At 39.6% G+C, this 21,885-nt stretch overlaps 1 protein-coding gene across 1 annotated transcript in view; it reads right to left on the reverse strand.

Annotated features, from left to right (window-relative positions):
• Window positions 1-6: 6 nt before the first annotated feature.
• Window positions 7-21,885, reverse strand: part of usp53a (ubiquitin specific peptidase 53a) — a 36,575-nt gene continuing 14,696 nt past the window's right edge. Inside the window, exons 4-17 of the mRNA XM_008435790.2 lie at window positions 21,662-21,796; window positions 19,954-20,064; window positions 18,126-18,208; window positions 17,862-17,946; window positions 17,492-17,638; window positions 16,258-16,407; window positions 13,745-13,916; window positions 11,973-12,119; window positions 10,344-10,490; window positions 7,382-8,261; window positions 6,823-6,890; window positions 2,345-2,408; window positions 1,623-2,248; window positions 7-897 (exon numbers count right to left, since the gene is read on the reverse strand). Coding sequence (XP_008434012.1) covers window positions 821-897; window positions 1,623-2,248; window positions 2,345-2,408; window positions 6,823-6,890; window positions 7,382-8,261; window positions 10,344-10,490; window positions 11,973-12,119; window positions 13,745-13,916; window positions 16,258-16,407; window positions 17,492-17,638; window positions 17,862-17,946; window positions 18,126-18,208; window positions 19,954-20,064; window positions 21,662-21,796 — 2,892 coding nt within the window. The 3' untranslated portion in view covers window positions 7-820. The remainder of the gene's footprint in view (window positions 898-1,622; window positions 2,249-2,344; window positions 2,409-6,822; window positions 6,891-7,381; window positions 8,262-10,343; window positions 10,491-11,972; window positions 12,120-13,744; window positions 13,917-16,257; window positions 16,408-17,491; window positions 17,639-17,861; window positions 17,947-18,125; window positions 18,209-19,953; window positions 20,065-21,661; window positions 21,797-21,885) is intronic.

Raw genomic sequence — 21,885 nt, forward strand, 5'->3', positions numbered from 1 at the left:
ATATATCCAAACAGAAAGGAAAGACAGTTGCAACACTTTATCCTTAACCTCCCTTAAAAAAATTAAGCTTTGACTGTTAAACTGTCCATGCATATAAACAGAGTGAGTGTTAAAGAACAATGGAAAACAAATACAAAACATAAGAAAAGTTAATACACATTTGAGAATAAGCAAGATAGCAGGAAGTGCTGTACACGTTTCAAATTTTCTATTTATCATAATCACAAGTCGCCTCCCAATTTGTTTTCACCTTCTCTGGTATTAGTGAAAGATCTTTTCAAACATAAATCCTCTCCTCCAAGATGGTCGAGTTACTTAAGGACACAGACGTCTGTAAAATAGTGTCTTTTTTCATGTTCCCCTACAACGACCATGCAAATATCTCTCAAACAGAAACGAGAACCTCTCTGAACATCTGAAAAAGGGGAGATCTGGGGCAACCGCCTCATGAACGCTACAATGGGAGTAGTTAAATAAAAGCTTCCATAAAATGTACAGAACAAGGAGAAACATGATACATCTTAAGAGTGATTTGTTTTCTAATCTCTTGTTTGTTAAAATGACTTAATCTGACACATTCTTCATCGGTCTAATCCTCCAGACATACAGCAAAGTTCTCAGGACGTTTCGTACCTTTCCAGCGCTCTGTTGTGCAAATTCACAAAATAAAGACAATCGCCTTCCTTTCTGCAATTTCTTTGGCATTCTGTTTTTCTACATCAAGCGCACTGAGAGGAACGACACATTCCACAGAAAGAGTTGGTGTAACAGTCAGTCCATTCAGCGTCTGGTTGCGGGAACATTCAAGTTCGTTGTTCGATCATAGGAAACCGTGTTCATCCAGGAATTTGGGAGTAACTGGGTTCCACTTTGCAGTAGTCTTAGTTGTAGAGAAGCCTGCCAAAAGAAAAAGATTAAAAGAAATTGTTCAAATAGACTAATGTTTCACATCTCTATTAGGACTACACTGAAGTAGTACATTTTACTTACATCACCAATTTCACAGATAAAAATCTAAAAATGAAATAAAACATTAAAACACCTTCAACATATTTACTTAATTAAAGCCACAGAAACCATTCAAAAAACATTTCATTGGTCAGAGAATAGGCATTCTCCGACTATCTTTATGATTTCTGAACGGATTGTGGTAGGAAGAGTGTTTGAATTCAACTTCTAAGCAACCAAACAATGTAGTGACCAGTCTGCAAAGGTCAGCCTATGTCAGGCTAAGCCAGCTTCAACTAGTCGGTCAAAGCCTACAAGGACTGCCAAGGTGCAAACAAAGCACATCTATTCCGGTTCAAAATGTCAGCGTCTGCTTCATTTATGAAATCTCACATCGGTTCTAGGCATGGCTGACTCGTTTGGTGATTTTTAAACAGCAAAATAAATACAAATAAATTAAAGTGTCATTTCTATTTTCAAGTGCAACTCTGCTGCAAATCCTGGTTGAATTTTTGCTGCAACACACCTGAATCAAAAGGCTGAATTACCTCCTTGGCATTTAAGCAAGTTCTTCAAAAGCCATTAACCATTTATTTAGTTCAGTTGTGTTGGAGCAGGGATGCATCCAGAAGTTGCACTCAAGGACTGGAGATGCAGTCTCCTGAGTGCCGTACCTGATTCTGTTGTATTGTGACCCCTTCCTTCTGCGTCGCTCTCCCCCGATGAGGTGTGGTCCTCTGCTCTCCTGTACAAGCCCGGTTTCTTGTGGTATTTGGCCCGGTAAGTATCTGTCATGCAGCTGTCCACAGAAAAGAAAGTGGTTGGGAGGACCATGTCTGTGAGAGAGGAGGATAGGGAGTCTGCACCGTCATCCAGTCTGGGTTTTGGACTGGGTAATCTGTCCTCGCTCTCGCTGGCTGACAGGTCATTCCTCTCCTGGTCTGAAGACCCCGACTTGGAACTGGCGTCAGAGGAAAGTCTGTGCTCGACTGGCGTCTCGATCCATCGCCGGAAAACAGACAGATTGTCTTTGGGCTGGTTGCGGGGGTAGATGCCAGACAGGATGGGTTTGGGAGCTAGAGGTGGATGATAGCTGTGCAGAGAGTTTGTGTGGCCAGTCTCGTCTTGCTCAGAGAGGGGTCCGGTGAGGTCATCCGAGCTGTTCCACTCAGAACTGCTGGTCTTCAGAGAGTACGGAGGGACGGGGCTCGCAGGGCTGCCGTCCGGATTTTCCTCTTGCTCACTATCCAGGCCATTGTTCTTTTCTCGGATTCCTGGCGTATATCGGAAGGCTCTTTTTCTGTTCAAGTACAAAAAAATAAAAACCCCAGTATTAGTCTTGAATTTGTCAAAAACATGTTTTCGACACCGCAGAACTTCAAGAAATGTTTGCTACCTTTCGATGGGTCGACCAGTGAGGACACTGACATTTTGTAGATCAGGGGATTTTCTTCCTTGTTCTGAATAAAAAAACAACAAAAAAAAAACAGTAATGTGTGACTGTTTTCTGTTTGTACATGAATTTCTTTCAGTCTGTCAGCAAAGACATGTTATCCAACAGGGGTCATGGTGAGGCCCGCTCCGCCTGGTGCCGGGAGAGGAAGTATCAAACCAGCTAGTCTGGCAGAGCGCCCTCGGGCCCCCTGTGTACCACTCTGACTGTCTGATGCAGCCAAAGTACATGGCCCTTCAAAGGGGGGAATGTGAGTTAATGTGCAGGCCGAGTCAGCCCAGGACTACAAGTCCTAAAAGCAGAACTGACCCAGAATGAACTCAAACAGAAACTAAGACAGACACGAATAAAGGAGAAAAAGAGTATTTTCAGGGTCAAGCATGTGCTATGATGAGTTGTATGGTGCTTTGCAAGTATTTTTACCCGTGGAATATTTACCATTTTGTTGCAGTACAACCAAAAGCTTTAAAATTGTATTAGTATTCAGTCCCAATGAGAAAACACATTGTAGCAACCACCCAAAACTACAATTACAGCTGTGAGTCCTTTTGAGGTATGTGTCTTCGTTCATGTAGAAACTGACATTTTTAACGAATTTTTATATATATTTTTTCTTCCAAATAGCTTAAAGCCACACAGGTTGGACTTTGACTGGGCCACCACCTCATAAATATGCTTGGATCATTATTGCTTTGGCTGGATATTTGGAGTAGTTTTCCTAAATAAGCATGCAACTCCATTCATCTTCCCCATTAACCCTCAGCAGCTTCCCTGTCCCTGCTGTTGAAGATAGAGAGCATCCCCCAACTATTTGTTATTTTGATCTATCACATAAAACACATTAAATTGCATGGTTGCTGCAGGCTAATGTGCAGAGAGGCTGAAAGGGTGAACTTCAAATTTCCGGGAAAAAAACCCAAAACAAATTTAGAAACAAGTCTATGGATTGATGGGGAGGGGGTGCTGGTGGTGCTGGAGTTGAGCCAGGTTAGCATGGTGGGTGTGATTTAAGGGACTGGAGACAGACAACAGCTGACTAACAGGACAAGCAGGAGTGAGTGAGGACCATCTGTGATGTGTCAGCATAACCCCCTCTTTCCCTCCTCTCCCTCCTCCTCCACTCTCGCTCTCTCTCCAAAGCATTAGTGGCTAAATCCTTTGTGCTGGCATGCAATTACGCCGGGGTCAGACTCCCAGACTTTAGATCCCCTCCACAACACTATTGCATTTTTAAGCCACTAAGTCCATGTGGGCATTTTACAATTTGATGCCCCTGATCTGGAGAGTTGGCGAGCCACTGTTACAATACGATTCTCAAAAATAACAAAGAGGGATGAGAGTGTAAGTGTGTTCCCTTTGGGAAATCCCTGTGTCTTCATGATCACATCCACCTTTTTCTAGTGAAATGCTTTCAGGAGAAAACAACTCTGGAAAAACTGCATAGGGCTGTTAAAACCAAAGCTTATGTACAACAAACGTCTTTAACTCTAACGGTAGCCAGTTTTATTTGTTTGAAGGAAAAAATTTTTGACATGGGGAAAAAAAAAGAAAAAACTTTTTTCACTTTGGTATTACAGCTAGAGCAGCAGATGCCAGCGAAACAGATGTACTCTGAATGTCCTGCTGGGAAACCCTCTATGCGCTCCGATTGCATGGATTAAGCTGTGCTTCTGGAGCAATTAGGATCTAAAACTGCAGTAAGTGGTGTGCCATAAATTCCTCCCTTCCCAACATTCCTATTATAGCTGGAAAGGATCATCCCAAGTTGCTAAATAAGATTTGAAAAGGAAAAAAAGTTACAAAAACTGAAAGTCCACAAAGCATCTATGTCGGCCTATAGTTATATCCATCACAAGAATTGATATGTGTGGTAAAAATGTAAACTGACAGCTGCCCTCCCATCTGAATGTGCTACCAGAGGGGATTTCAGACTTTAATGGACTTCTAGAATGTCCTGGTGTGACTCTGAAAAATGCTGCCCCTGTTGCTGAACTCCAGCCAAATTGACTCTGGATGCATTTACTGCAGCTCGTCATTTCAATTTGCAGGCAGTAGGGTGTAAATATCCCAGCTGGATCTTAAAATAGCTTAGAGGAGCCTCATCAATTGGATTTTAGGTCAGGTTTTAGCCTGAGCGGTTAATATTTTAGGACTTTGCGAAAAATCTAAATGAATCTTCTTAAATGCAGTAAGGCTTTCTTTGAAAAAAAAAAAAAAAAAAAAGAATGATGATACTGCAGTAATTCTCTAGAGACTGTAGGGGGCCTTTGTGAGTATATTCGAGTTAGATGAGCTTCAGAAGCATCTTATCTTTAGTTTTACCAAATATAGGTCTGAACAGCGCTGGGCACCACTGACTAAAAAGTAAGCACTAATCAGAAACATCGGTTTATGAAGTACTACACCAACACATTATTTAGAGGAAGCTAATGCTAAAGCACAACTTCAATTCAGATCCCTTCAAATATTGTTCTCTGTCTGAGTTTTATTTCATTCCTGTATGTTTCTTCTTTGAAATAAAAGAAATGCTTTCGAAAAGAAACGAGAGAGACCCCGAGATGGAATGGAAAGCAAACAGTTCTGACCCCCTTCAAAATATGAGCAAGCGTATAAACGTCCAACTACTTGACTGTCGATTTCCAAAACTTCAACAGGATGTCAAACTTTATTCAACTGAGAGTTAAACAGCCAAGTAAATTAGTGATTTAGAATTTACTCTGAAAAATGACTTTAGGGGAAGTAAGTATGCCAAATATTTTTTTTAAATTAGCTCCGCTCAGTTTTGCATTTTAAGTCGTTTTTGTATAAATTTGTGAGTTATCACGGAGCACTCTTCTTTCTACTGCTGCTTTAATTAAATGTGGTTTTTAGACATTCATGTCTGCACAGCTCTCTGAAGGTCCCATCACAGCATCTCAATTTGAAGTCTGAACTTTCAATGTTTACAACCTTTGATGCTTCTCTTTTTCAGCCAGTCTGTTGCAGATTTTCTGCTGCGTTTGGGATCATTATCCAATTGACAACCAAACTTTGTCTTATAACTCCCCACAAACAGTTCACTTTTATCCATTAATCAAGTGCGTTAATTAACCTCAACTGACTGGTATTCCCCACAAATCCCTCTGAATCAGTTTTTCTAGGACTGTTATAGTAGTTGTAAAACCATATTTAACTAATATAAGTTACATACTTATAAAATAAAACAAGTGTGGATTCAACAGCAACATGGAGTAACTGCTGTATTATTGAAACTGTACTTTGTTGAAGTCATGTTCTAACTCTTGGCAGGTAAACTCCTGATATTTTTTGCTTGATAGGGCACAGCTGGGAAGCCTTTTACAAGTTCACTGATTGCCAGGGTTAAGTCAAAGCAGTCCTGTTGTGAAATTTAATGAGTGACTTATTTTTAAGGATTTAGCTAATCTGATATGCATTTCTCTTTCTTTTGTGCATATGCTGCGTACAGCTGTATGCAAAAAATGCGTCCCAGAGATAAACCAGTCTAATCCCTCTGTACCCAAACTAAAAGATAAAATAAAAACATCCCCACCGCATGATTAATACTAAGCTCTGTTTATTAGGTTTCTTTATTTACCAGCTATGATTGTCTCCAAACTCATTTTCACAGCAGCTTTACCTAATAGATCTACAGAATGATGGTGCTACCTGCCAGAGGAAGACATTTTTCACGGCAAGCGGCAAATTAAAATAAAACAACGAGTACACATAAAGCTGCGTGTTGCACATGGTAAAGCTGACTCTGCTTGCAAAAGGGGTTAAATCTGGCCCACGAGGAGCCAAATCTCAGGCTGTGACCTTAACATTACTGATGGGACAATAAATCAAGAAAACTGCTCTCTGCTATCTTAACGCTGCAGATTCTTACAACATAGACAAGAGCTTTTCTTCACTGTCAAGGGAAAGCCAGGCTGAAAGGGAGATACTTCAGCCTTCAACATTATCATTCCTTCATTTACACATTTATTTATATAACAGTCAGAGTAATGTTTGTCTTCTGTAAAAGATTGTACAGGGCTTGACCTTTTTTGAGGGATCATCTTTTTGCCACCCCAGAAGAAAACACTTCCTTTGCAAACTGTCTCCAACATCTTGTTATGGTCTATCTGATTCAACCAGTTTTTTTTTTCCTTTGCTTTGCTTTCCTTTCGAAGACTGATAATTCTTATAATTTACAAAGATGGGAAAAGTATGGTTTCATTTTAATATTCAAAGTTCAGATTGATGCATCTCAGGACTATTTGAAAAACAAACTTAGATAATGTTCACTATGTGCACTCTGTCAAAGTACTACTATACAGAAATTAACGTAAAAATAAGATGTTTAATCATTTAAGGGAACCAATACAGCAATACACCAGTTGTAGTTTTGAGCCGTTATTTACAAAAGGAAAGTTACTTACCCGTAATAAAATCAGAGTACAACACATCAGGCCTCAAATCATCATCTCCTCTCGGAGGAAAGTGATCCCTAAAATACAGAGGACATACATTATTCATGTATGTCTGGAAGCTGCAAAATGTTCTAAAACATTGGATTTTTACCAACCACTGAAATGAAATGAGATGCAAGGAGAGGACAAAAAAGCAAAATAACTCTAAAATAACCATACACGCATCTTCACAGAATGATCTGCTGAAAAAGTAATATCTGTGAAGCTGGCAGGGTGAACAACTCTGACATGTTTACATTAAAGCTCTATGGTCCAAAGTTATATACTTAAAGGTGTGTTGGAGCAGAAATGGACATGTCAGTTAACCAGGATCATTATCTTCAAACAGGACCTGTGTTATAATCAATCGGACGACAGCCCACCATAACAAGGTGTGTGAATGTGCCCTTTGTGCGTTTTATCTTAAATACAGATGTTCTTTGTGTTGTGCCAGGCATCAAGTATTTCATACATGAAGTCAGTTTTGGGGTTACAAAAAAGAAAAACTAAACTTGACGGTTGACCTTACCTCATTAGATGCAGCTCTGGCATGGGCCGGAGGTCCTTGGAGGAAAGACCGTCAACAATGGGGGAGTCCAAGTTTGCTGAGCCGTTGCTCAGCCTGTCACTGCTCTCATATCCAGATTCAGTTCTCTGGATCTTCCAGTTGTCGTTGCGCAATTTGAGGTTACCCGAGCCCTTGGACCTGTCTGTGTCATTTTGTCCACCCCGGCTGTCTGAGTCCAGCGAGCTCCGGCTGCCCCCAGTTTCATTCCTCTGTTCGTCTTCGTAAATGGTCATCAGGCTCTTCGGTTTGCGTTCTTCCAATGCCCCCCACGTGAGGTCTCTGTCCCGCTCATGGTCACGCGACGGCGAGTGACTGTTTGTTCTTCTCCGTGGGCTGGGGAGCCGATGCTCCTCTCTCCCCGCGTTCCCATCAGCAACGCTGCTCAAAACGCTGTCCACATTTAGTGCCTCCCGCATGGGCCTCCACGCTCTGCTGGAGGGGTTGTTGCTCCTCCCGTTTCGGTCCCGGGAATCTTGGCTGCTGTCCGTGTCGTATCCGTTGGTGAGGTGCTCCGGTCTCCGGCTCTGATGCCCGCTCCTCAAAGTGGCAGTGCTGGGCGGCACTTGAAGCCTGGTGTGGGAGCGTGGCGGGTCGTGAGAGGAGCGCGGCGACCGTGGTGGGTCATGAGAGAGTCGAGGTGAGCGTGGTGGGTCAGAAGGATGTGGAGGGTCGTGAGAGGAGCGAGGTGGATCATGTGAGGAGCGGCCCCCAAGGTGCGGCACTCGCTCTGTCCTGGTGGGTCCCTTCCCTTGGCTTTTGTACAGTCGAGTCTCCAGGTACTGCTTGAAGCCGTTCTCTGGAGGGGAGACGGAGCGGGAGTAGGTCCTGTCATGAGCCGGATCTGAGGTAAATAAGATTTCAAGAGAGAGCACTTTAGTTATTACATGGCATGATAATATAAAATGAACTTCACCAAAACTCTGAAACAGATACGTCAGATAAATTAAGACAAAAAACATGCCATTGAAAATAAAGTCTTCCTCCTTCCTAATGTGTAGAAGAAAGTAGGGTGCAGAGCCTTACAAAGGTATTAGTAAACTTTGAAATTTATGAAATTAACGTCTTTGAAAGATGGTGGCGGGAGCATTATGCTGTATTGATGCTTCTCTTCGTCATTTAGCATAGACATTAAAGCTGGATTCAGTGTATAAAAAGATGAAGCTCTTCTTCTAACATTATTGAACTTCAGCGATGTAACCAGGTCTCTAGATACAGAGAAACTAGTTCTCCAAAGGAAACATATCTGACACACTGTTTTTGTTTGCAAAAATAAAACTTCACCCACAAAAGATTCCAATAAAATCCATGAAAGTTTGTGCATGTTACACGGCAAAATGTTAAAATCAAGGAACTGTAAATAACCTTGCCCCAGTTGAAAGGGGACCTACACACAGAGTTTTAAACACCAAGATGAAAAAGCTGCAACAAGGACCGCAGGAGGCAGAGCACAAAGATAAAGGCAGAGGAGGACAAAACAATTGGTGTTGGTTATGTTTGCAGATGACAAGAAGGTGTAAATTTGAGTCAACATGAAGTCAATTTTCTTCTGCAGAGTGTGCACAGAGGGGGGCAGTCAGGTCATTTAGAAATGTCAATGCAGTGATATTTTTCTGCATGAATGTATGCCTGTTTTAGTGTGTCGTGGTGCATAAAATACGCAACAGCTGCTTTTAAGTTTTAACGGTAGCTCTATGCATTTTCTGACTATGCAAGTTCAAATGAAAAGTCCCACATATCTTTAAGCATTTTTCTTTCTAATGCTGACAGCAGTGTCGTATTGGCCATAACCGTCTAAGTGGCTGAGAAAAATCAATCTACTCCAACTTTGTGTTTTAGTGCTCAAAAATTGAATTTAGTACTTAATATAACTGGCAGTCCTTGGAAATTAGCCTGCAGGAGACTGAATCACTTCGTTTTGCTGACAGTGTGCCAGAGCTAAATCACTTCAAACTTGGCCCTCTACATACATACAAAGTGTTGAAGAGTTTCTGCCGCCGGCTCAAAGTTATTAGCAGTATGCAGAGATAAGGATGGTTTTAAAGACGTGGACTCAAAATCTGATTTTGTCCAGATCAGTGAACGCACGACAGCTGCGAATTAACAAGTCACTCTGAAAACATAACTCTTTGATTTGGAAGTTGTTGAAACAGAAAAGAAAACTCAGTTATTTATTTAGTTATTTATGAGAAAAGTGGATGGTGTCAGTAATAATAAATTAAATTCAGACTGCCTCTGAAACAGCCAGAGACACTTCTGCAGGTACCAGGAAGGCTGTTCTGTTTTATCACGTTGAAGGGACCTAGATTAGGAAATCATGGTAATCTTTTTGGATTCCAAACCACATCTTTAATCTGTGCATCTTTTCTTGTAGAAACTACAGTGTTACCTTCAGCTGAGGCGTTTATCACATGAGTGACACTAACTCGTCGCTAACTGACGCCACAGCAAATGATATGTAGCATTAGAGGTATGCTGCAAACTGTGCTCCATAATCCCCCCCTTCCACACACACATAAAAACACTTCATTAAGAGAGACGAATCAAATCAGTCAGGCACTGATTAAAACACACAAACCCGAGTTGTGAATTGAATTGGAAAACTTAGGGCTAAAATGTAAGTTAATAATAGATTAAATCTAAGGGTATTTTTTCGTCTATGAATTTCAGCTGTTTTCTGTTTTTAGTAAAAGTTGTCAGTATTGATGTAAACATGAGAAAGAAAAAAAGGGAGTTTGAGAGCAAGGAGGATCAACGCTGGCTCAAACAGACGTCAGCAGCTTTAATCCCCTTTCTGACACATTGCTCCAAAACGGAAAGTTACATAAGGGCTCGATGAGGGAAAGGGGACAGCTTTCTGTTCCACTACACCACATGTTTCTCATGTCGAGTCTGCTATAGACCCCACATACGGGTGAAAACCCACCTCTGTGGCGATGCTCCTGCCTCCGCTGACCACCTCTGTCAGCATCTCTCCTGACTGGATGCATTCCTCTCAGATCTGCAGCTCTATGGGCAGCTTCTCTGGACAAATCCCGGAGGCGTCCTTTAGGATCACTGGTCTCACGTTTCACTAAAAATTAAAACAAATTTTTTTCTTCAATCAGCACCAAAAGAAACGGTACAAAAATTCAGTATCCAACATATTTTGATTTCTTGAGCATGATTTATTGTTTGAAAATGAAGATAAGGAAAACACCAGGAAATCCCTGAGCAGGATCTGGTGGAAAATTCCAACAGTGCTGAAGTCCTTCAGTATCACATTACTTGGTAGGATCCGCAATCACTACTCCCTACTGCTTGTCACCTTTATGCTTTCAACTCTCCAGCAGCCTAACGGCATAAAGAGGCCCAGACACCACTATGCACAGGACACAACTGCTTGTGTTTTTTTTGTTTTGTTTTTTTCCCAGTCTGTACCTTAATTTCATTGCTTATTTATATTTATATCAATTTATTAAATGTTTTTATTTCTATATAATTTAATTAATATTGTATATTTATTACTTAACAGCTTTGCAGTCTTATTTGTTTCGTTCTTGATATGATTTTAGGTTTCATCACTAATACTACATTTTGCATTTATTTTTTATTTCTATTGTAACCATTTATGGTTACCATTTTATTTCCTAAATTTCTCCCACTACATGTTTGTTTTTTGTTTTTTCCTTCAAATCCTCATCCTCAGAAATAGTGTGATGCATATTCAATCATTTTACAATAGTAAAAACTCAATTTCATAATTTCTGTTGTAATGTCCGTCTCGTCTGGTTTTAAAATGTTTACACATTTATATAATAATAATAATAATAATAATGAAAAATTAGTAAAACTATTAGTACAATAATCAATAAGCAAGCACAATAACAAAACAACATTTAATTTTACAAAGATAAATGATATGATTTTCAAAGATATTTAATCCTCCCTTCCAGTGACTGAAATGCCAAATTTCTACTTGTTAGCAGAAACCAAAGACAAAAAGCGGTAAGAGAAATGTTAAAAGGCTAAAAAGGGACAGAAATCAAGCAATATAATTCGTACTTTCAGTTTTTCCTTTGTTAGTCAGTAAATTATAACAATTAGCTTTCTCTTGACCTCAACAATTTGAATTTGCTCATTCTTGCTCTTCTGCCAGCATTTTCTTTTCTTCTTTTAAACTTTGTGATAATATTACGCTACATGTGTGCAGAAATGACGGGTCTTCGTGACCTTTCCCCCCTACGCGAGTCCCCAATCCCTTCTGCGTTCCAATCATGGTCAGATTTAGTTTTACAGCAAAGACGTTTAATTATCACTACCCCTGGTTGCCATGCCAGATCTCTGCTTGCTGCCAGAATCTGAGGACAAAAATATTTATCAGTGAGGCAGGCTTTTAATGAGCTGAAAAAGGACGGAAACTAAACAGTGTGACTCATCTAGTTCACACTTCTAGGTTTTCCCTTAAAAGGTCTCAAAATGTTAGTGGATTTATTTTTCATATCCTCTGCTATTTAATTTTTTGCTCGTTATTCAACCTGTACTTTGAGTATTGCAAATTACTTGATTCCTTTACCTTGTCCCCGTCCACCGCTGGTCTGCCCGCTGCCCCTGCTGAGAGTCGAAGTGGTTTTCTTCTTGTGAGGGTCGTGGTCCAGCACAGCTTTCAGATTCTCTTTGGTCAATTCAATCTTCTTGGGTGCTGAAATTGGAGACTCAACACCTGCAGGAAAGAAAACACATTGTCAAGCTCAACTTTCTCACAGCGCTACTTTGTTCAGGAGTAAAAATAGAGACTTCAACCTTGAGCATTGAATGAGAATTGAAATGACAGTATCTTCAGTCATCATCATGTAGTTTTTCCGGCTGTTCTGACAGCTCTGACGGACACTGAGCAGCTGCCACAGATTGGAGCTGGGGCACCGCCAGCACAGAGAGTTGGAGGAGGATCTTTAAAGGGGATGAAAAAAAAAAAAAACTCCCTAACCGCACAAATCCAGGGATAAATAATCCCAGCAGATATGTTTCCATCACTACCGCCTGGCTACAAATGTAACCAATATGATTTTAAAAAGTGAAACACTTTCAGGTCCGATTTCAAGACTCAACTTCCCAGAGATCCAAGTGGGATTGTAAAGATTTAACAAAAGTTCACTATGTATTTACTACGTTTGTACAGGAGTTGGTTTTACTCATGGAACCAACACAACCAGATGGTAGCAGGAAGGATGGATGGATAAACAGACGGCTGGACAGATGGACAATGACCAGAGGGACAAACGGATTTAAGAAGGAAGGATTGATAGAGGACAGATGACCAATGGATGGAAAAATGGACTGACCAACAATAGGCAAAAAATGAAAAGGATGGACAAATTAACAGATTAATGGCCAGCTGAAGGAAGTGATGAACAAAAGGACAGGTAGATGGTGAGTGGATTGACAATGGGCCAAAACTGGGATGAATAGACAGAATGACCGCAGGACATTAGACAAATAGATGGGTGAATAGAAGGACAGTGAAAATCAATAGAGAATGGACATACAGACAGAAAATAGATTGATCAATAGATAATGGAAAAATGAATGGGAAAACCATGGACAAAAATGGGACGACTGGACAATTAAGAATGGAACAGATGGTTAGATTGACTGAGTGACTACTGACAAGTGGATATACAATCAGAAACTAGATGGACAGACAGAGAATGAATGGGTGGACGATATAAAATTAATAGAAGTAAAAAGATAATGGACAGACGGATGAAAAGACTGATGGACAATAAACAAAGGAATAGACAGAGCTACAGACAAATAATTATGGAAAGATTGAAGGAGAATGTACAAATGGACATATGGATGGATAGTAGGCAAAAAATGGTATTTGATGGAAAGACAGATTGAAGAAAAGATTGAGAATGGAAAGTTGAATGGTCATAGAGAGAAGTAATGGGCAAAGTGATAGACAATGGAGAAAATGGTTGGATAGATGTAACTACTTAGGGAAGAAAAGTCTTGAAATATTGATATTTTTCCCTTCTCCACTTACTTGTTCAACTTAATCTAAAGAAAATAAAATCCAACGAAAGTTTAAAAAAACATCTAAATGTATTTACAAGATGTAATCAGTACAGAGAACCTGGTAAAACGATCCTAGAACAGAAACCAAATCCAGACAATGGTAATTACTACAAAAAGTACATACCATATCAACATAATAGTCCCATAATAGTCTTTATAAGGAATCCGCCCCCCACCCCACCCCAGTAAAGGCGTTTTTTCTGTCCTGACATATAGATAAAGTCAGGACAGAGAAAAAACAAACAAACACTGGGGAGCAAGTTATACCTGCCGCATCGCTGTTGTCGTTGGTCTTGTGGGTGTGCGAGTGGCTGCTGTTGAGTCTCGAGGCATCTTCTGTGTGGATGGCACTCCCATCAGGGTTGGAGTAAAAGAGAAGTAGAGGCTGGAAGTGACCTTTAATACATTTAGTGACCACATCTTTCCACCGAGTACCAATCTGCAATAGAAAAAAGAAAATTAAAAAATAAAGGATTTAAAGTCTAAATAAATGTGATCCACGGAGACGAAACTAGGCAAAAACACCAAACCGAGTGTGGCAAAAGGGTACAAAGATAAGGCTGCTTGATTATAGAATAAAACATAATCATTTAGGTTACATGATTATTTAAAGGATGTTTCACAGAGTATGCAAAGAAATATGTATTTTCTCCACTTGGAGAACAAGAATTTGGCTTGAAATTGAAACTCTTCCGATTTCTTCCTGTTGAATCTTCCCACTTAAAAAGGAAGTTCATCAAATGAAGGAAAAATAGGTTTGGTGCCATTTTACAATCTTTGAGAATAAAATTCTAAAAGCTTAAAACTAAATGATTAGTGTTTCATAAAAAAGATTTTAAAAAATACATAAGATAAAAAGAATATGTGTAAATACAATTATTATTTATTTGTTCCTTAATTTGGAAATGCAAATGTCTGCCAAGTGAAATAATTTAAAAAAAACACAAGTTACTTTGATCAAACCAATTTGCTCACATTTTAGGTCCCAATCAAGTTCATATCAAGGTCCAGTCAACTTCCCTGTTAGTTGTCAAATTTTAAGTTTCAGATGAAAAACTTAAGGATCTGGGGGGTAAATCCAGTTAAATCATTTCAGTAAATTTTAAAATTCCAGCAGTTTTTTGTAAATTAGTTTAGTAATTAGCTGTCAAAGTGAAACTTAAAATCACCACAATTTCTACAGCTGAATTACTGCTGAATAACCAGCTTCCCTTTGCAAACATTCCACCAGTTATACTGGCTAATATAAGGAAGCAATAAAAATTCCCCGGCTAATTAAAGCTCCAAAATGCTTACTGTGTTCCTAATTTTCAGAAAAAGCTATTTTATGAAGCTGAAGAAAATAAAAAAAAAACATGGTGCCGCAGTCGTTCTGTGACAACTGTTTGAGGACTCCTAGGAATGCTGGCGAGCTGCGATCCAGGTACTTGGCAGGAGCTGAAGCGCAGTAGCTCCTCCATCTCACTCAGGAGGGTTTGCACATGCAGCACAACCTACTGATGGATTGACGCAGAGCCAGGCGGCCGCTGCACCACCGTCCCCGAGAAAATAGTGTGCAGGATGTGAGACAATGGGCTTGCTCACACATTCATATCATAGAAATGGATTAAATGAGAAAAAATAAATCAGGGGGAAAAAAACTGAATTTCCTTACGATATATATAAATAATTCAGTATTCTGTGCGACTTTTTCTCCAACACAATTGAATGCATCCATTAAAAGCCTCTGCACAGACTTTAATACTCTAAATGCAGCCATAAAACAGTTGAGGAGCCTCTCTGTGCTGCTTTTAAACCAGACCAATGCTCACCAACTCATTAGGCACTAATGATTTAAACTGTGCCTGATGGTGCCATCTTACCCTTGCAATAATCACAAAAAATATCTTTCCATAATTCTCCCTTTTTTATGCGAAGGATCCTTGTCCCTACCAAGAACCAGGAATACATTCATGTACAAACAGTGGAAATATAAGCAAGCCGCAGTATTTAATTTAATGGTGCTTAAATTGCATGTTGTGGCTTGCTTGAATTTCTTGGTTATGGTTTATTTAGAGCTTAAAAATAAATTTTCTGATAATTTGTTAGATTGCCCTGTAGGGGTCACACAAGGCTTCTTTCTCAAAATGATCTTGCTGGATCTTTATATTGATTTACCAGATACCTACATAAATGCTCATGTTAAATATAAGCAGGCAACACAGTTATTTTATACATGCAGAAAATATCCATGAAGCATATTCGAGTCCAGCATCAGCTTTGAATCAAGTTCAGAAATGGTTTATAAATATGCAAGTTTCCTTGCATCTCAGGGCTGAAAATCTTGATACTATGACTAACTTTGAGTATCTGTGTGTTGTTCTGGACTCTGTTTTACCTTTTTTTTAAAAATCACAATAAGTCACCAAAACTGCTCAGTTTAATTTTCAAAACCTTAAACGTATAAGACCATAATTGAAGCTGGGTAACTGTAATCAATTGCACCATTTTGAAGAACTCAATTTAATGAGATTTGAGGATTGTATTTATCTTAGGCACAAAACTCACCTGTAGCGATGACTTAAGAAGCCACATACAGGAACATATGGACAAGAACTTATTGATAAAATGTTGTAAATATTGGAAACGTTTACCATCATACAGCAGGCACCCCCTCTTCCTTGTTCTCTCTATTGTCTTCATTGGATGGGCTGTACTGGAATATATCTACATATCTAGGGTCCAACAACCCTAGATATATAATCTTCCGTGTCTAACAGACCAGAAAGTGTCCTCCTCACCTCTTTCACTGTTGCATCATCAAAGAAAACCCATTTGGAGGATTTGGTGTGGAAGGCGAAGGCACAGTAGTGGTGGCTGGAGTAGCAGATCATCCCCACAAGCAGCAGCTCTCCCTTTTTGGCATGCTCGTCCGTCACCCTGTAGAAGAGCTGCGGTCGCAAACACACACACACAAATAAAATATTTATATGCAGGTGATAGATGCAGAAGTAAGCAGGAAATAAAGTTAAAACTACTGTTCCTTCCTAGCTTTGAATAGGACAAAAGCAGACCTTCACATATGATCCAATCTTCCCTACATTTCTTGCTAAAACCAGAGTTATTGTCTGCATTTGTTGCACAAACATTACAAGGACAGTGTTGGTGAATAGTTTCTCTCAAACATGTTTCCTGAACAGTACACTTTCTGTTTTCAGTCTCAAACTTTAAAAAAGAAAAAAAAGGAGAGCTTACAAAGCAAATCAAGAAGGCGTAGGACTCGCTTTAACACCCAATAAAGTCACATGGACTGTTCCAAATGAATAAAAACTTTTGTGGTGGATTAATGTGAGGGCGGGTTTAACAAATTCTTCTGATGGTTTGGCTTTGAAACAGCTAAAGAGGGAGCTGTTAAGAAACCAGTCTGAATACTGATATGTATTGTGTGGACTGTGTCCTGATCTGAACTCCGTTGATTGATTTTTGCTTGTAAAGTTCAACCACACAGAGAGTTGATGTTAATAGAGCCACTGAGGACTAGTTTGTAAATTATGTCATGTTGTAGCTTGTAGTTCAATATTAATGTCCAACAGGAGACATCAGGAAACGCATGGCCACATTTGGGCCTATTCCTGATTGAATGTTTGTCTATAAACAAGCTTCAGACTGTTTTCTTTCTTTCAGTAAAAACACGTCGATCCTTCATGTTCACTTCACAGGCATTCTCCCACACAAAGATGAGAGGAGGGCCTTTCTGACAAACTGTTTGATCGCCGGGGCATTGGGCGTCAACTGCTTATGCAGCTGCACAGAATTCCACAGAAGTAATTCCCCACTTTATTCCCAACAAATGTCCGACTGCGCTACAATAAACCGACCCTAGAGCTGTCAGAAGGCGTAGCAGTTGCGTAAATGGAAACCAGTACACTCTCCGTACTTTTAATCAAGCCTGATGTTTTTGCTGGACCCCACAGAGCTATTTTAATTTAGCTGGAAACTAAATTGCATGTAAACGACAGCTTAAAGGCGACTCACCGCAGAGAGGCTGAGATGAGGCCCCAGCGAGCGGATGACTTCCTCTGTGAGATCTGATTGTTCAGAGTCCCACACAAAGCCGATGGTGACTATTTCTGGGCAGTTCATCAGGACCTGTCTGATCCGGATCTTCTGACCACAGTTGCTCTGAAAGAAAGAAAGAGCAAAACAACAATTTTAGTCTCAATAAACCCACAGGTATAAAATATTGTGAGCAATATCAAGTAGCTGAATATGAAGGTGCACCTCAATTTAGAATACAATAAAAAATATATATCACAGTTATTTATATCACATTTTAACTGATTACAAAAAGTCTCCAACACAATGATCAATCTGTAGAAACAAATTAATAAAAAAAAATACTTACTGGACAATTTCTAAGGTCCCCAATTGTACTTGCTGCTTGTAACAGTTCCCCAAAAGACTCATCACGACGCTGATGCGTCTGTTGACTAAGAAAGCAGAAAACGTCAGCACAAGATTTTTTTCTACCAAATCATAATAGAAAAAAAACAGACATAATATGACCAATGGTGAATAGGATGTAGCAGCAGTACATCCTATTCACTGTAGGTATCTTATTACCTCCTTTTAATAGGAAAAGGGGGGCTTTAAATATTCTGTCCCTTACCAGAGTGCGGTGGTGGAAATATAATGTACCAGCTCTGTAAACGGCAGCGGGTCCGACGACGCCCCACAGCTACGGCACACGGACTGAAGAGGAGAAGGTCAGTGAGCAAAAAGGCAATGAAAGAAAGCTTATATAACTTCTACCAAGGACCATTTTATTATAGGCAGGAAATAAAAAAAATAAAAAAACATTGAAGAGATATACAGACTACCAAATGTGTGATTAAGTTTCAGTATTATTTGCTGCTTTGGGGTCAAAACGTTAAGGAAGTCAGATAAAACATGTGTTATCAGCTAGATGTGGAGAGAGTGCTTGTTTAGGACAGGAACAGAGTCAGTGATGGGCATCAGTGCCACAGAGCAGGCTGGTGTGCATGTTGTGCGTAGCTGCAATTTATGCGTACAGCATCTGTGACACATCCGGTACTGCTGCTGCCGCAGCAGCAGCGTCGTGCAGCCTGACAATAAAACACCCTCTGTAATCCACAAGGGGCGACCCAGTGTGAAAACATGATGGATTGGATTCCCATTGTCTCAAGCACTGACTCATGTAGCACTGTGCAAGTGTATGTGCGCAGGACTCTAAATCCTAACGCTGTCTAAAAGAAGGTTCAGACTGTCCACAGATCAACGCTGAAGGCCAAACAGATACAATTATACATGATAGAATTGATTAACAATGATGTAAATAATAAAATATTGAATATTTTTGAGTGTTTACAGTTGACAATACAATGCTGGACTCCATAGTTTTCTCTGGTACCGTCCATGTTTTGATGAGCTGTTAGGCAGCATGTTTTCACTCAGCATTTCTGGGAAAAACCTGATTTGATCCAGAGAGACACCAACCCCTTAATCTCAGAAGGAGCAATTCTCCTTTCTCTAAATATGGTCTAACTTATTAGTCCAGTGACAATCCATGGTTCAGACCACAGACGGCAGATTTGTAGTTTAAACACAGGTTTCAACACCATCTGCATCGTTATCCACCTCAGTGAGACACTCTGCAGGATTACCTTGGTATAAATGAGTCAACTCTGCCTAACTATTGACATTTTCACACTACTCCAAACACTAATCCAAAGTATAAAGCACAAAGCTGTCCTCCATTTATGGTTTTAGAGTCAATTTGCTCTTTAAAACATTTAATCAATTCTAAGACATTTCTAATTTAACGCTAAATAATGGTGTCACCATAGTGGAAAATTAAAAATGCATGCATGCAATGGCCGTTAAAGTTATCTTGGATTCCATTGGCTTTACCAAAGGTTTTCACAGTCCTACTCACTACTGACATCATACTTGTGCTGATCATGACAGACCGGTGCCTCTCCCTTTTATTTCTGTGTCCGATTTCATTCCTCTCAACCCACAGTAGGTTGAGGCCTGGTTCTGCTGGAAGCTTCATCTCTTTAAAAGATTCTGTTTCCTCTCCACCCTCTTGCTTAGAATCAGGGATGGCTATGAAGTCAACAACCTAATAAAACTAACGGGGCGTCCTTACATGGACAATATTTTACTATTTGACATTGTAAAATAAAATATTACACTGTAAAGTTCAGTATATAATTCAATCTGAGTTTGTATGATTGCATTGTATGGATTTGAAAATATTTCATAAATATTTTCAAATATTGATGAAATATTTGAAAATATATTTCATCAATATGAAATATATTGAATCAATATAGATCAAATTTATCAAAGATAAATTTGATCTTTTTGTTTTGTCCTGTGCATTAAGATGGCATTTGTTGTAAATTGATACTAGGTAAGAAAATGTAGTTAAACTCAAAACGTTGATAAATACCTTAAAGAAACCAACTGACCTGCTCATAAAGTGACATGGCAAACTTCTGATGCGTGATGCAAGAGTTGGAGGTGCAGGCATCTGTCTCCTCAGGCACAATATGCAGGTGGATCCTCTCCAGTATGTTTTCCTAAGAAACACAAGGAAATGCCTCAGATACATATAAAACAACCAACTCAGTTGGAATCATTTCAATAACATCTGTAACGTCATGGGTAAAGAAGCAGCTGCACTTCAGATTCTTTGTATTTTTACAAACCGCTATATAGTGCAAGAAATATGAAAGGCTTTGCCAAATTTTACGCTACACAGCAAGGGCTCAACGTTTTTAAATGCGACACTGGTTCACAATTTGCCTCTTGATGTGATGACAGTAATAGAAAAACAAACATACAAGAAACAAGTAAAACCCAAAACATGTGCACATGTCCTACTATCCTTGGAAACAACTTTAAAATGCCTGAAAGTAACCTGTTCATCTGGAGTACAATGGAATGCAAGTAAAAAAACAACGAAACAATGCAGCAGTCACACCGCCCAAGGCTAATATGGTGAGAAAATTGCAATTCAATCCAGGAACAAAAGCTAGGGAGCTTGTGAGAATACAGAAGGAGACGGGTACAAATGAACCCCGCTCACAAGTAGAACCAGTCAGGTACTGAGATATTCTCAAAGGCCCAGAAAATGTCTGTAGTAGAAAAGATAGATTTTTTGCAGCCTGCAAATATGCATCAGGAGAGTAACTTTACATCCTGACACATTTTGGTTTGGAACATTTTGACCCTTGTGGTGGCTGCCACTTAAAAAGTGGCATCTACGCTTTACTATTTTGTGCTGCACATTGGGGGACAAGACGTCCAGAAAACATAGATATGACATCCTTATGTCTGCTTAGGGCTCTTAGAATAAAAACAAGCCAAAAGCAGAAAACTGAAAGGGAAGTAAGTAGATAACTGGATCATTAAAAACTAAGTACATAAATAAGTAAGTAAATAATAAAGTGAATTAATTAATTGGATAGAAGGTAATATATAGACCTTTATATAAGTGCATATGCAAATAATAGGTAAAGCCATGAAAAATAAGCATGACAGAAGTAAACAAGTCAGTAAATAATAAACAAGTAAATAAATATTTAAGTTACTAAACCTAAACATAAGTTAGCACGGAAAAAAATAATCAAAAAAACAAAAAGGATTGGATAAATATCCATTAAATTGATTGTAATGTAATGAGTACTTTTACATTTTTGGTCAATTATGGTGTCAAATACTGCAATTTTCCATTGTTTCCAATTTCTTAAAATTCCCTCATATTGCCACATTGAATGACTACTTTGCATATTCAGACTAATGTGTGGTTCAGTTCCCCATCCAGGTACTTATAGTCCACAAGAAATTCATGTTGTCCTGTATGAAACTCTCCCTTTAAATCCATTGTGATGAGGTTCATGCAAACCTCTGATGAGTTTCTAGCGATTAACACTGTAAATAACACAAACTAATCCTAACGGACTAAAGAAAACCTTTATATCAAAAATAATAAGCAGTGGTCCAAACACAGCCAACATGCTTATGTAACCTGTCATGATGATATTTAGTCCTATTGTGGAAGAAGTTGAGAGGGGAGGGGATAGGGGGGACAGAAGCTCTTTCAGTGACCTCCCCCAACAGTTTGTTGCAGAGAGTTGCCCTAACTACATGGCAGCATAACGCACAAACACTTACAAAGCACTCTGCGGCATCATCCATAAAGCCCAGCTGGAAGCGCTGCTCGTCCTTAAAGGTCTCTGCCAAGGCGTGACGCAGGTTGTCAGAAGGCAAGGCGCGCTCCCGACTCTGCTGGAACTGAGAGAAAAGGCCCTGACGAAGGAGGAGAGGAGAGGAGAGGTTCACACATGGACAGTGCCACATTGTGTTTGCAGGCATTCATGTATCTGGATTCAAATAGC

Source organism: Poecilia reticulata, linkage group LG18, assembly GCF_000633615.1.
Source record: "Poecilia reticulata strain Guanapo linkage group LG18, Guppy_female_1.0+MT, whole genome shotgun sequence".
NCBI lineage: Eukaryota > Metazoa > Chordata > Actinopteri > Cyprinodontiformes > Poeciliidae > Poecilia > Poecilia reticulata.